We start from the raw sequence: 16,075 nt of genomic DNA, 5'->3' as shown, positions 1-16,075 counted from the left end.
GGAGGGGGAGGGGGGGTTGGCAACTTCCACGGCCACGTCAGCCTTGAGAGCCTCCTTCAGAGCTTGCTGCCCTTGCTCTAAGGGCGTGTTGATTGAGTTGGTATATGCCCGTCAAATCTAAACCCGACCCAATTATTTATTTATTTATTTATTTGACAAGGGTTTTTGTTGGTGTTAGGATGTTTTTTATGCTGATTTAGCGGCAGTTTGGTTTGGCTCATTCTCTAATAAAAAAATAAAAAAAGAATAGGAATAGGATACTAAAAATAGCTTTTCCATGCCTTTCCCACAGTATTTTTTTTATAAAAATCAGAAGTTGATGGAATGCACTATTATTTATACTCGTCGTTAATTCATTTGTAAAAAAAATATAGATAGGGAACATAAGAATAAATGAGGTGTTATAGTGGGGTGTCAAGAATTCCAACTCAATTGCTCTCATTTTGAGTGGATGCTGGTTTCCATAAAAAAACCACTCTTTCTCCACTTTATAGAGTATCATCCTATGAAGTAAAAGTGAAGCGAACTTAGGGCTTGTTTGGATTGAGGGGAATAAGGGAGAAGGGGAGTTAGGGGAACCATTTATCTTGTTTGGGAATACTTAAGAGGTGAAGTTATTTACCCTAGCTCCCCATAGTTCACCCCTTAATAGTATAAAATTTGTTACCCCCAAATTGGGGTGTAACCAAGGAGAAGGGAACTCCCTTACCTTCCCTTCTCTTCTCTCACCTAGCTTCCCTTAACTTCCCTTAACCCCATTGAAATCCAAACTCGCCCTTAAGAAAATGGCTAGATTGGATCAACTTTTGAGAAATTCCGACACTACTTATTCCATTTCCTTCCCCATTCTATAAAATTGGCCGGATCAAATAGAATATTATAGGATGAGGCCATCTACTTAAATATTAGAAGAAATCTTTTAAAATATTCATTGATAATAATAGAAATAACTATGGTGTTAATATTGCATTTTCATTATGTGATAGATTAACATATCCAATTAAAAAATTGGCTTTAAATGTGATAAATTATCTACCAACCTATTTATTATCCATTGGAATATGTACAATTTACCGCTAACTCTGAAACTCATATTGTTAATTCTTTATTAATGGCGGAATATATGACCACACTTGAAACTGCCATGCATTTATTTCTCTATATATGCATTCTTTGTTATCTTCTAAATTGTTTCTTGATCTTCCTCTCTCTGTGTTTGTATGAGTTATCTAATGAAAGGTGGAGCTTTGGAAGTTTTGCTTGTGAACGCTGAAGGCCTCAAACATGCTCGGCTCTTAAGTCTAGTCCTAAACTTATATCAATCACGGCTGTATATTAACTAGCTAATTTAAACTCTGGTATATCTAATTACTATACCTTTTTTATTTTTTATTTTTTTGGCATTACAGGATCATCAAGCCAATATGTGATTACTCAATGTGGCAGCCACATCCATACTAGCAAAAGCACAACAGGTTGAAGCTCTCTCATTATTTTCATATATAGTATTTAACATTATAAAACCAGATCATGAAAACATTCCTAGTTCCTTCTTCGCAATTAGAAAATGCTCTAATGTAATTACTTATGTCATATTTCTTCATTATATATGGTGATGTTTCTTTATTGATACAGGGAAAGACAAGAAAGCTTGGTGGAATGAGAAGTTTGTATTCAAATTGACAAATTCAGAATGGAAGTCAGTGACCAAAATCAAATTGAAAGTCATGGAAAAGGACAAACTTTTAGAAGACTGCTCTCTTGGTGAAGCTACGTAATTACCGCTCTGCTTAAAAACAAAGTCCTTGAAATTCATTAAATCCAAAATTATCAACAACCTTCTTACGAAAATCGCTATAGATTAAATTTCTCACTTATGAAAGATCACTACTGAATTAAATTTCACCTATGATATATTTTGTATTAATACAACTAAATTAACATGCAGTATATATCTAAGAGGCATCTTAAGAGAAGGAGAGAGGAAGGGAATTACGGAATTAAAACCAGCTCCTTACAACATAGTGCTCAAAGATCGCACTTATGGGGGAGAGCTAAAAGTTGGCCTCAAGTTCGATTCAAAAGTAAGTCTTACTGTTAGTTCAATGATTGAATCTTCGTTCCGAATTCTCTTTTAAGTAAATCCTATATTCTAAATTCCAAATATTCAAAATCATTATTTATTGATAGGAATGTCAAAGGAGGAGGAAACTATGGTACCCTTTAGCAAAGGGTTAAGTGAGTGGTTAAGGAGACTTAACCCCTTCTTAACCCGCCAAACACAAAAAATCTATACAATGGTTAAAGTGAGTTAACCCTCTATAATTTGTCAAACATAAAAAAATATAGAAGGGTTAAACTAACCTCTCTAGAGGGATTAAAATAAGTTAACCCCTCAAAATGAGGGGTTTACTAATACTCCTATTTAGAAGGATTAAGAGTTAATCATTCTAATTATAAAAAAAATAGTCAAAATCATTGTTATTCCCAAACACTAAAACTGATCACAATGGCTAAAATAAAATTTATTTAACAGGTTAATAATTTAGTCCTTCAGATTATCGAATGGGTTAAATACATTAATCCTTTTATTTAACTCATCTTCCTTAACTCTTTGCCAAACGAAGAGAATTATGGTGGGAATTATACGCCACGAATTGATCGCTAAAAAATGTATCATTTTCGATTCCAATCTACGTACTCTTTTTTTTTTGGTCAATGAAAACTTTATTCATTTCCCAAATAAGAACATTTATATACATCACGATTCTCAGATTTTTGAGAAAACTAATAGGAGACAAACCTGATCATCTTAAGGCTATACACATTTACAATGAGCAAATCCAATCAGTTTCATTTTCAGCTATATATGGAGAATTTATGCATACTGTCAGAGTGTCAACTTTGATCTGCTTAACCAAAATCTCCACAGTCTTATGCTTCAGCTGAAAGATCCTCATATTCCTCTCATACCAAAGGTGATAGATAGTGGCTGATAATGCTGATCTCTTAATTTTTTGTTTTATACCTTTCCCTCTTCGCTTAGTACAATACCAATCCAAGAGAGAGTCCCAACTACATGATCTCCATTTGAAATGAAGCCAGTCCATGATATGATTCCACACTTCCCTTTAGAAGGAGCATTCAAAGAATAGGTGATTTCGGCTCTCTAAGCATACACCAGTGCACAACCTACATTGATTTGCACTAACAATCCCTCTTCTTAATAATCTGTCTTGAGTTAGCAATCTGTTGTTTACAGTCAACCAGCAGATGAAAGAGTGCTTTGGGTAGTATAAACCCCCCAGACCATGTTATACCATGGGACTGAATTAGATGCAGGGGAGAGAGCACGATATAACTCAGCCATTTTGATTTTTGAGCTGTAAGAACAGGAGCTAATCATCTGTTTTAGGTTATCAACACTACCACTGAATTCCACAGCTTTATCTCTGGCTTTTAATATTTGTTTCCACATCCATGAGTCCCCAGACCATGTTATACCATGGCTTTTAATCATCTGTTTCAGGTTATCAACACTACCACTGAATTCCACAGCTTTATCTCTGGCTTTTAATATTTGTTTCCACATCCATGAGTCCCCTTTCTTTGCTTGTATATGCCAGACACTTCCATTCCTTAGATATGTACCATGGACCCATCTTATCCATAAACATTCTTTATTGATGTGAATATGCCAGAGAAGCTTCAAAGCAGAGGCCAGGTTCCAAATGGGGGCAGAAAATATCCCCAATCCTCCTTTTTTTCCTATCCAGACACACCCTCTCCCAAGAGACCAGAGGAATTCCTTTAGCAGATTGATATTTCCCCCATAAAAAATTCCTGCACAACTCATCAATTTTTTGGAGCACTCTAATAGGCAGGATATAATTTGATGTCCAGAAAACTTGTACTCCTAATATGGTGCTCTTGATTATTTGCAATCTTCCTGCATATGATAAATTTCTGTAATTCATACAAGACTGAAATTGGTCAGAAATTTTACTGAATAGAGGTGCACAATCTGTGTATGAAAGCCTTTTGCATATGAGAGGAACACCAAGGTATCTAATAGGCATTGTCCCCTCTGAAAACCCCAAGCAGTTGAAAATAGAGGCTTTAACTGATTCTTCAACTCCACCATAAAAGATTGAGCACTTATTTGAATTTGCTTCTAGACCAGAAACTGCACAAAAATCCCTGAAACATTGATAAAGCTTATTCACTGAATATAGGTCACCTTTAGAGAATAGGAGAAGATCATCCGCAAATGTTAAGTGAGTTATTTTGAACTTCCTGCATCTCGGATGAAACTTGAAATTCATGTCATCCTTTAACAAGTCCAATCTTCTTGAGAGATACTCCATTCCTAGGATAAAGAGGTAGGGGGAGAGGGGGTCTCCTTGTCTAAGACCTCTTTTACCTTTGAAATAACCATGCAAGGATCCATTCAAGGCTATAGAATACTTAGGGGAAGTAATACAGGCCATAATCCATCCTATATATGCATCAGGAAACCCTAGGCCTGCAAGCATTTCCTTGAGGAATTCCCAGTTAATGGTATCAAATGCCTTTTTAATATCAATATTAAGCATGACTCTTGGAGATATGTGTTTCCTGCTGTAGTTCTTAGCAAGTTCATGAGAAAGTAATATGTTACTTGAAATTTGTCTCCCCTTCACAAAAGCATTTTGAGCTTCATTTACTAGGAAACCCATCACTGATCTGATTCTATTTGCCAAAATTTTTGAGATGATATAAGCAGTTACAGCAAGCTATAGGCCTAAAATCAGATGGAGTTTTGGGACATTGCACTTTAGGGATCAATGTGATAGTTGTAGAGTTAACTTCCCCCAAAAGTTTACCAGTTTTGAAGAAATCCTCAATTGCCAGTGAGATGTCATCTCCTACAACACCCCAAGCTTATTTGAAAAAAAGACATACTATACCCATCTGGCCCTGGGGCTTTATTTTCAGACATAGAGAATACTGCTTCTTTGATCTCTTCTCTGGTTACTGGCTTTGAAAGAGTATTTGCTTGTGTAGCATTCAAACAGGGACCATTGCTGATAATATTCCTGTCTGCATTTGCTGTAACTGTGGTTGATCCCATAAGACTCTTGTAAAAAGAAATAAGCTCTGAAGTAATCTTCTCTCCATCAGTTAGCTTTTCCCCTGCACTGTTATAAAGCATCAATATCCTATTCAGGTGCCTTTTTGATTTAATAACAGAATGAAAGTAGCTAGTGCATCTGTCTCCCTGCACACTCCACAAAATCCTAGCTTTTTGTTGATAAAAAGATAGCTCACAATCCAACAATTTATTGTATGAGGTGATACAATTTCTTTCATGTTCAATGAGAGAGTGATTTAGAGGATCTGAATGCAGATTCCTTTGAGCATCACCAAGTGCCAGTTTTGCTCTGAGAACTTGCTCACTGATGTTGCTAAAATGCCTTTTGTTTAAATCTTTCAAATCATTCTTCAGCAGCTTCAATTTTGAATAAACTGAAAACATAGTATATCCCTTTATTTTTGTTTGCCAGATTTTAGATACAGTAGGTAGGAAATTTGTGTGCTTGGTCCACATCTTGAAGAATTTAAAAGGCTTTTTTCCTTGAACATAATCTTCATACATTGATAACAAACCAGGGGAGTGGTCTGAGAAATTCTGCAGCAGATATTCCACATGACTGGAGTTATATTTATGTATCCATGCATCATTAATCAGAGCTCTATCCAGTCTACTCCAGATTCTAAAATTAGAATCTTGCTTATTGCTCCATGTGTAGAAGCAGCCTTCAGTTTTAAGATGAGAGAGATGACAATCTTCAATGAAATCCCTGAACTCTCTGGTATCTGCCTCTGAAAGAATGGTCCCCCCCTAATTTTTCTTCATTACCAATTATTGCATTGAAATCCCCACACAAAAGCCAAGGCATATTACCAACTGTCTGACAAATTTGAGAGAGGTTCAACCATAATTCTCTTCATTTTCCTAATTGATTTTGACCATATATAGAGGAAATTATGCAATCAATTCTCCCATCCATAGACTTAATTTTGCAAGTAATGTGTTGATCTGATAGACTGTCAATCTGTACTTCCAGAATATTAGGATCCCATAGCAATATAATTCTGGCTTTGGTGTTATTATTTGCATTAGAAATCCATTTCCAGTTGCCAGTAAGCTTCTTAGCAATAACTGAAACCTTATCAGCCTTAATTTTGGTTTCAAGAAGAGATAGAAAAGATAAATGGTATTGTTGAAGATGATGTTTTACCAGGTGCTGTTTTGAGGATTTATTCAATCCTCTAACAAATTGATTTATAAATTTTGGCTTCGCCCGGGCGCGATCTACGTACAAAAAAACCGGACTTCCGATCTACGTACTCTCTCAGCTTGTCTTGTCCTCAGGAATCTTAAAATTATAAATCAGACCTTTAATATTCAAAAATTACAACAAGAGCGCCTAAAATTGCAAAAACAACCGTCAAATATCCAAAAATTGCAAACCAACATCCTTCAACGTTAAAAAAAATTAGATGAACCCCTTCAAGTTTGAAATTAAAAAAACCCCTTGAAAATCCAAAAAAATTACAAAAACAGTCCCCTAAAATCCAGAAAATAGAAAAACAACCTCCTTAAAAATCTAAATTACAAAAGGCTTCTTAAAATCTAAAGTTTGCAAATCATCCCCCTTAAAAATGTCAGTTTCAAAAATAGTGAATTTGAATTGAACATTCTAGAATTGAACTTTTACTGACTCACAATTCACAATCAATGGAATTGAAATCAAATTACGAAGTTCGGATTCTAGCTAGAAATAAATTCTTCAAATCCAAGTCAATTCCTTCGATCCAAACATGACCTAAATAAGTTCTTATAAATATATAAATAACGAAAATGACATTTTTTTTTGACAAGCAAGAATGACATAGTATGATCCTTTATACACACTAAGTTGTATGTCATATCAAAGTTGTGATTTTGATTGGCGGCTTTGGTAAGTTTCACAAATTGTTTTGATTGCAGGTAGAAGTTGAACCAGAGTTAAGAATGGAAGGAGGAAGCGAATTAGTTGAAAAGCAACCCCAATCGCTATACAAAACCATATTAAACACCCTTCGGAAGATCCAATGGCCGAGATTTTTGCTTTTCCGCTCTTGTACCAATCTTGAAGAGAAGAAGAATCATAAATAAATTTTCTTACATAAAGCAGTATGAATGGAAATACAACAATAGGTCAAATATGAGCAAATTCTATGTTTTTATTATTGCTACATTTCATTGAAAATTTAATTTTTTATGTGTACAATCTGATGTCAGAACTCGATCAGAATATTGATCCTACACGTCGTTTGTGTGAATTTTCTCGTGGTAAAGTTCTATACGGCATCTTTTATTTGGATCAAGTAAAATAGACAGTCTGGGGGGCTATCCTTAATTTCTCTCAAAATAATAATAATAACAATAATCTTTTATTTGGATAACAAATCTTGCCAAAAGAAGGGAAACTTTTAACCAAGGTTTCAAGTTAATTAGCACCTGTCATAAAATAGGACAATAGGGTTAAGTTCACGTTAGGACCCCTTAGTCCAAATTTTGAGCATTAAAATAGAAGTTTTTGGGCTTTGCAGCTAGAATCCAATTCCTCCAAAAAAAATAAATTTCCAATGCTTACAATTATGGCCCATCGTCAAATTAAAGAAGTCATGTTAGAAGTAGACAAATGCTCACTTGACTAAAATTGTCTAGTGCAACATGCTTTAAGCTAAACTCGCGTCTTATCTCGAGAATCTTCTATGTTGAAGTCATGAATGTTGTGACGGAGTTTATCCACAATAATGTGATTTGTTTAAACAATAAAAATCTTGTGTTTTACCCTTCAATAAGTCTTAATGTCTTATGCAACGCTTGCCAGCAAATATTTTTAAGAAATATCTATAATCCATTTGCACATTTTAACAAGAGCCTTTTCTTAGATAGGGGCACCCACTAATTATGATTGTGCCAAAGAAAACATCAACAACAAAGAAATTTTTTAATATTATGTTGGATAGAAGGTTCCTAATATGTTTCCTAATTTGTTTTGGTAACAGGTTATTGGGATTCCTAATCTGTTTTGGTAACATGATTCCAAATCTATTTTGGTAACAGGTTATTAGGATTCCTAATGGGATTCCTAATCTGTTTTGGTAACATGATTCCAAATCTATTTTGGTAACAGGTTATTAGGATTCCTAATTTGTTTTGTTTTTTTGTTTTAGAATTTCTAATATGTTTATGATTTTAGGATTTCTATATATATTGAACAATTGGAAGAGAGAATGGAGAAGAAAATTGGGGATATTTGGAGCACAGAAAAGAGGTATTTTCTGAGCTATTGGTTGGAGTTTTGTTTGGAGAGAATTATAGATTTATTGGTGAGATTAATTGGTGAGTTTGAGTGATTTGTAATCTCAGTTTGTACTCTTCTTCTCTATTAGTGAAAAACCATATCCCCTTCTTGCCCCGTGAACGTAGGCTGTTAGATCTTATAAAAACTTGAGATCTAAACCATAAAGCCATGATTAATTCAAAGAGATTTACAAGAATCAAAAGAAAAGAGCGGAAGCTTATACCTGAATCCATAGATTAAACTTGAGATGGGTTTTGGATCTTCTAACCTTAGGGTTTCTCTAGCCAAATTTCTCTCTAGATGGGGGTGAAGAGAATTAGAGAATGTAACCCTAGATTAGGGATCATAACCCCTTATTTATAGATGTTATACATTTACAATTTGGCCCCTCATCAATTCACAATTATAACCTGGTATCTGCACATATAACCCCATGATTATTTTTAAATATCCATTAACCCAAATTGATTGATCACTTTAGTGGGTTATCCTGAAGGATAGCAATATACACAGATTAATCATATGTGCTCACAAATAGATTTAATTAGATTTAAATCCAACAATCTCCCACTTTGGCACCATATGATTCCTTAAATTGTGTATAACCTTATGAGCTCAAAATTGCTATTACTAAAAAGGTATTTCTGAACAATCTCGTCCATTGACTATATCAATATAGGATCAAAGAGGCCTTCGTCACATTTATCGTGACTCGACCCATCAATGGTCACATATACTAATACAATCAAACGACATAGATCAATCATGGATATGCAGCATGAAAATTACATGCAATGTGATCAGTACATGTCTATTTTTAATTGGTCCTACTTTAGTGAGGTCAAAACCAAACATAATGAAACAGAGTGTCTTAACTGAATACTTTATTCTGATCAGACAATATAACCAAACACAGAGCACCATAATTATAAAGTCCCACTAAATCATGATATCCTCAAATAACACCACACCCATATGAGCAGTGTGCTCATGAAAGACCTTGGGTGGCAATCCCTTAGTAAGAGGATCAGCTATCATGGAGTTTGTCCCAATGTGCTCTATGGATATCTGTCCACTCTGTACCCTTTCTTTCACAACCAGCAACTTAATGTCAATATGTTTTGACTTAGTTGAGCTCCTGTTGTTATTGGAATACATTACTGCAGATTTATTGTTAGGATATAACCTTAGTGGTCTTTCCATATTTTCTAAAATACGCAGTCCCGTGACAAAGTTTATACGCTTATCATCGCAGATGTGTATACAGTCTAAATAAATATTAACCTTCCTTTGGGCCGATTAAATATTTACACGAAAGCATACACACAAACATCTCACATTCCTCATGAACAATCTACACAAGAGAGGTTACTTTGGCAACTTCTTGTTTTAATTAATCAATTGGAGTGAGAGACAACCTTAATACCTTAGTATCATAATATTTGAATTAAATAATTGATTAAAAACCAAATTAAATTTAAATTAAATTAATTTAAATTTCCATATCTTAAATAGGGCACATAACTTAATTGAATAAATTAAGTATACCAAAGTGGACCCATAATTTAATATGAGAAGTCGAGGCTTAACCATAGTGAACACGAAGTTCGCTTGACTTCGAACACGATGTTCGTCTGTATTGAGTACGAGACTCACCTAAGCACGAACGCGAGGTTCGTCTAAAAATAAACGTGATGTTCAACTTGAGAACGAACGCCAGGTTCGTTTAAAAAATGAACGCGAGGTTCGACTGAAAATGAACACAGGGTTCAACTTGAGAACGAACGCGAGGTTCGTTTGAAAAAAAAAGAACGCGAGGTTCGACTGAAAACGAACACAGGGTTCAACTTGAGAACGAACGCGAGGTTCAAAAAGAACGCGAGGTTCGACTGAAAACGAACACAGGGTTCAACTTGAGAACGAACGCGAGGTTCGTTTTAAAACAGAATGCGAGGTTCGACTGAAAACGAACGCGAGGTTCAACTTAAATTGAGCGCGAGGCTCACCTAAGAACTGAGCGCGAGGCTCACCTTAGAACTGAGCGCGAGGCTCACCTTAGAACGAACGTGAGGTTCGTTTGATTTGAGCGCAATGCTCACTTGAAAACGAACGCGAAGTTCGGTTAAATTGAGCGCGTGTCTCACCTGAGAACGAACGCGAAGTTCGTTTGAAGCTTTCAAGCCTCGCCAAAATCTGAGGTAACCACCTCCTTAATTTTCGCCACGTTTTCACGCACGAACCCTCAGGGTTTCAAACTGAAACCGCCACCGCCATTGCTCCGGCACCCAAGAGGTCGAAACCCTAGGGTTTCCTCCTGACGCCGCCGTCGTCGTCGCCGTCGAGAGCGAGGCCGCCAGCGACGCTGCGCCGACGAGGAGCACGGGACTGATGACCAAAAAACCAAATAGATCCAAAATATCTCGATTTTATTTCAAAAACAGATCCAAAATCGAAAAAAAAATTCGTGATCCAGATCCAAGAAAAAATCAAAGAAAAAATCCAAAAAATAAAAAAATGTTACTGTTCATCCGAGAACAATTCTTAATCAAAACCAGAGATTTTAAGATCAAAAAACCTAATTTTTTATGAACTTAAACCCCTAAGAATTAATCACATGTGGCTCTGATACCACTTGTTAGATCTTATAAAAACTTGAGATCTAAACCATAAAGCCATGATTAATTCAAAGAGATTTACAAGAATCAAAAGAAAAGAGCGGAAGCTTATACCTGAATCCATAGATTAAACTTGAGATGAGTTTTGGATCTTCTAACCTTAGGGTTTCTCTAGCCAAATTTCTCTCTAGATGAGGGTGAAGAGAATTAGAGAATGTAACACTAGATTAGGGACCATAACCCCTTATTTATAGATATTGTATATTTACAATTTGGCCCCTCATCAAATCACAATTATAACCTGGTATCTGTACATATAACCCTATGATTATATTTAAATACCCATTAACCCAAATTGATTGATCACTTTAGTGGGTTATCCTGAAGGATAGCAATACACACAGATTAATCATATGTGTCCACAAATAGATTTAATTAGATTTAAATCCAACATAGGCAACTTGCCGAACCACGTTAAAATTGGTTGTTTGTGTTTATGGCATTGATTTGGTTCGTTTGATCTTTTCTCGACGTTCGTTTGATTTGATTTCTCGTAGCACGTTGATTTGGTTGTTTGGCTTCCGCAGCGCTCAACATATTCTTTGGTATCGTGGTTATGAATGAATACTAATTCCTGCCAAGTTTGTTAAAAAAGTAAAGAAAGAAAAAAAAAACGATATACTCCTGAGACAAACTCTTTGCGTGCATGAACCACACCACGAAGGGGATGAAATGGATCCGGATTATACCATGTTAAGCCACATCCATCAATAGATCACAATACTTAGACCATTTATAGAAAAAATATTTAGCCTTAAATATAACATACATTCTCCTCTGAGAATTAGCATTCTATTAATATATAAAATTTTATCCTCAATTTGGCAGTCCCACCAGTGCTCAATTGGAATGATTAATACAATATAATAGATTGGCGTTTGGTTTGGTTCCTCGACACAGCTTTTGGCACAACAATTTGGTATCATAGCTCCGTATTCTAGATCTAGGGTTTTGTCTTGGTTGGAGGAGTAGATCGATTTGGGAAGCTCGTCTAGGGTTTCAGTTGGTGAGAAATGTGGGATCTTTTTAGTAAAGTTTCTTTCTTTTCTTAGTTTTGGATCTATTCTTCATTTGTTTTCCGCATTGGTTTGTTGGCGCTTGGGCTATTTGGAGGAGTAGATCGCTTTGGAGGCTCTTCGAGGCTTCGTTTGGAGATAAAGTTTGGATTTTTCCTATTTATGGATCGTGAGATCGTTTGGAGACTCTTGTTAGGGTTTCAATTGGAGGTAAAAATCTCTCCTTTATCAGCTCTTGTTAGGGTTTCAATTGGAGGTAAAAATCTCTCCTTTATCAGTTTGGATCTATTCTTCGTTTGTTGGTGTTTTGAGATAGTTGGCCGAGATAGAAGGATTTGAGGCTGGGATATTTGATTGTTGATACGGTGCATTGGATGATTGAGAAGTACCCTTAACCTGCATATTGAAGTCCTTTGAGCACGTTGGTATGACCAAGGAGACCTAGGTGGAGTTTGGCACTTCTATTCGATGATTGAGGGGTCTTCTATTTGGTGTTCATTCAGGCATTTGGGGGCCTTCCAAGGAGGCATCTGTTTTCGTCAAAAGTTGCCTTCATCATTGATTTCATTAAAAACTTCAAACGTTACAAATGAATTCAAATAACGAAAATTAAAAAATTACAACTTTCTTGAAAATAAACACAAGATCCGTTTATCGTCTCTTGCTTGCATGGGTCTTTGGCCTGTGACGGGGACGTCGATATCCGTGGACTACCTGGCAATCAGATCTGATCCAGAAAAATCGGGCAGAGCTTCGTCGATCCGCGAGGAGATCTTGAAGCTTGAAGCGCCTATCTCGGCTAAAGCGAGATATTTGCTCTTCTTAGGATTACCGGCGAAGGGTAATGCTAAGGAACGGACACGGGTGATGAGGAACTCCCTTGTGTTGAAGCGCTCGACCACTCTTCACTGCAGCAGGGCTTCGCCAACTCTCCAAAAATCCAGATCCCCAAAAAGTGAGGCCTAAGGCTCCTATTTATAGGCAATGAGGGCACCTAGGGCGTTGGGACACCCCTGGGGTGTCTCAGAAAATCCGAGACACCCTAGGGTGTCTCGGAATTTCCGAGACACCCTTGGGGTGTCTCGGAATTTCCGAGACACCTCGCTTCCGCTGTAAATTCTTCGTCCGAACTCGGATTTGAGTGATTCCAAGTGCGTTGGAAGCCTGACGAAGAGTTCTACCCGCTCTGATGGTTGGATTATCTGTAGGATGAACGAGATATGGAGGGCGTTGTTCCTTTTGTAAACACCGCAGGGTTCCCGATTAGCCCGTGCCTTCGTAGTTTGTCGATTTGCTTCAATCGTTCATCGTCATCAATCGAACTCCTGTGGATCGGATAGTGACGTTCATCGTCGTTCTTTAACACTGAGCTGTTCGTGGAGACCTATGGGCAATTTTCCATGCCTACAGATACCCCCTCCAAAGCGTTTCGGACTCGTTTCTTTTATAGAAGAGGCTGGAATACTTTGGATGTGATTGGTCCAACCTTCAGTCGACGTAAAGGACCTGTAATTAGTTTCAACTCTTGGCTCCTTCGATTTTCGGTCTATTCGATGCTTTGACGAATAACCGAAATTCTTCCGGCGCTGTGTTTATCGCCTGGCCGTCGTCGGAGTCTCGAGTCTACCACCAGTGAGTTGAGTTTGGCTCGTGTCATTGAACTGACTGTCTCTGTCACATTGTGATGACTTAGGGTTTCAGATCACCGTATGTTGACTTCTTGTCACAACGCGTTGACTGGCGTTGACCTAGGGTTACGCGTTGACCGGCGTTGACCCTAGGGTTTCGAATCGTCGATCGTTGACTTTTGGTCGCAACGCGTTGACTGGCGTTGACCTGGGATTACGCGTTGACCAGCGTTGACCCTAGGGTTTTGAATTGTCGAACGTTGACTTTTGGTCGCAACGCATTGACTGGTGTTGACCTAAGGTTACGCGTTGACCGGCGTTGACCCTAGGGTTTTTGAACCTCGTACGTTGACACAGTTTATACTCATACGTTTTCTGGAGTATACACAATTTAATCTCTTAAGGTATTGGAGCATGGCAGTCCCAAATGTTGGGGCTGCAGGACCAACTGTTAAAGCTGATTCATCTGCATGTGTGGATTTTATCCTGAATTTGTTGGATGCTCAAGTCACGAGACTAACTAGTGGAGCTGGTGCGTCAATGACTCGCATTTATAGAATTTTTTGCAAATTCTCAGCCATCAACGGGTTTGATGAGCCTTTACCGACTACCGTTTGAGTCGGGCTAGCATGCGGATAGTTTAAGTCCGTTCCACATGTGACGTTAAGCTAAAAGAGTTAACCCAATAACCATATATATATAAGATGTATATATTTATCAGTGTTTGGGAACCCAACAGGTGTTTTTAAGTGAGAGATATCGAGTGTAATGACCAACATGTAAAATGCCTAGCAGCAGGCATTTTACCGCGGTGCGGTCGACCGACGCGGTCGACCGACGCGGTCGACCGACGCGGTCGACCGTATCGGTCGACCGAACAGCGATCAGAGGGTTTTCTCAGGTTCGGGTTCAAACGGGTTTCGGGTCGGGTTTGTGAGTTGGTATATATGCTAATATATCCGAGAGAGCCCCTTTTGAGTTCTGAAATCAAAACCCTAGCCCCCCCTCTCTTCCCTAAAACCCTAATCCTCTTTGTTGGTGATTTGGGGAGAAGTTCTTGAGGATTTGCAGCAGCTCTTAGTGGGATCCAGCGAAAGAAAGCGTTCTCCTTCAGTTTCAACGATCCGTTACTCACCAGAGGCGAGTATCATCTCGCCCAATCCCTCACCCCTATTTTCTATGGTTTTATTTCGATTTTTCATGAGTTTTTGATGAGCCCAAAAGGTATTTTCGTATAAAAATGAGTTCTTTACAACATGGATTGCAAGAATCAATATTTCAGTTTATAAAAGTTCACCAATGTTTTGTCTAATGAAGATCTAGATCTGAGATTTCTTAAACAAGAGTTTAACCATGTTTTACTGTCATTAAAACGTTTTAATTTGCTTCTCATGCATTTTGAAATATTGGAAATTTAGATTTTCAAGCTTGGGATTTAGTGTTTATCTTCAGTATGATTTTTGAATCATTATAACTAATGTATATCGTAAAATATCAAGTTATGTTTCAGGTTTAGCAGCTGACAGAAAACCCAGATTGGGTTTCTGTCCGCTTGGCGGTCGATCGGTGCGGTCGACCGCTGGGCACGTTTTGAGGCTGCGGTCGACCGCAGAGCCTCGTCGGTCGACCCATAGGCTTCGCCATTGTTACGGGAATAGGCTACCCGGCAACGTGTATTAGACGTTGACTTATCCCTACTTAGGCTTCGGGATAGTATACCCCAGAATCGAACTCTGGTGTCTTTTTCTACGGGGAAAGACTAAACCGGCGACGCGTGTTAGGCGTCGGCATATCCTTTCTTAGGATTCAGGATGAAATTCCCCATGCGTGTAAGGCATGGATTTTGGTGTTATTAATAACGACCTGCCACAATGTTGAATATGTGGACGGGTGTTCTTTTTAACGGTTAAGAACTAACCGGCAGCGCGTGTTAGGCGCAGACTTATCCTTACTTAGGTTTTAGGATAGGATACCCCAGAATCGAACTCTGGTGTCTTTTTGTACGGAAAAAGACTAAACCGGCAGCGCGTGTTAGGCGCAGACTTATCCCTGCTTAGGATTCGGGATAAACTTCCTGTACCTGTGAGGCACAGATTTTGGGATTTGAAAAAGGTGGTGTCTTCTCTTGGGGCAAAGACGAACCCGAAATGGGAGAGGAAGAATTTTATATTCTATCTCCCGACAATGAAGAAGAAGAATTTTATATTCTCTCTTCAATTGGAAAGGAGACTCGAGGTGGGATCTCCACCCCCAGAATCCGGAAAGGTGAAACTGAGAGTGGGATCTCCACTCCGAGAATCGAAAAGATTCGGATAACCCTAACTGTCGGAAGGTTTGATTACCGAACTAAAGAT

The 16,075-nt window shown here is 37.8% G+C and overlaps 1 protein-coding gene across 1 annotated transcript; it reads left to right on the top strand.

The window, feature by feature from the left end:
* Nucleotides 1,233-2,238, top strand: LOC109838477 (elicitor-responsive protein 1). The gene is made up of 5 exons (XM_020406919.1): nucleotides 1,233-1,299; nucleotides 1,410-1,475; nucleotides 1,636-1,774; nucleotides 1,949-2,084; nucleotides 2,191-2,238. Exons 1-5 carry the CDS (start codon nucleotides 1,233-1,235, stop codon nucleotides 2,236-2,238), a joined length of 456 nt encoding a protein of 151 aa, XP_020262508.1.

Source organism: Asparagus officinalis, chromosome 4, assembly GCF_001876935.1.
Source record: "Asparagus officinalis chromosome 4, Aspof.V1, whole genome shotgun sequence".
NCBI lineage: Eukaryota > Viridiplantae > Streptophyta > Magnoliopsida > Asparagales > Asparagaceae > Asparagus > Asparagus officinalis.
Note: the sequence above shows the minus strand (reverse complement) of the source record. Positions and strands in the feature narration are given on the sequence as shown.

Bases quoted from the DNA above. Each gene is read 5' to 3' on its own strand.
- LOC109838477 (XM_020406919.1), top strand. From the start codon at position 1,233: ATGAAAGGTGGAGCTTTGGAAGTTTTGCTTGTGAACGCTGAAGGCCTC. The intron at 1,775-1,948 runs GTAATTACCGCT...ATTAACATGCAG, and splicing joins TGCTCTCTTGGTGAAGCTAC to TATATATCTAAGAGGCATCT. The intron at 2,085-2,190 runs GTAAGTCTTACT...ATTTATTGATAG, and splicing joins GCCTCAAGTTCGATTCAAAA to GAATGTCAAAGGAGGAGGAA.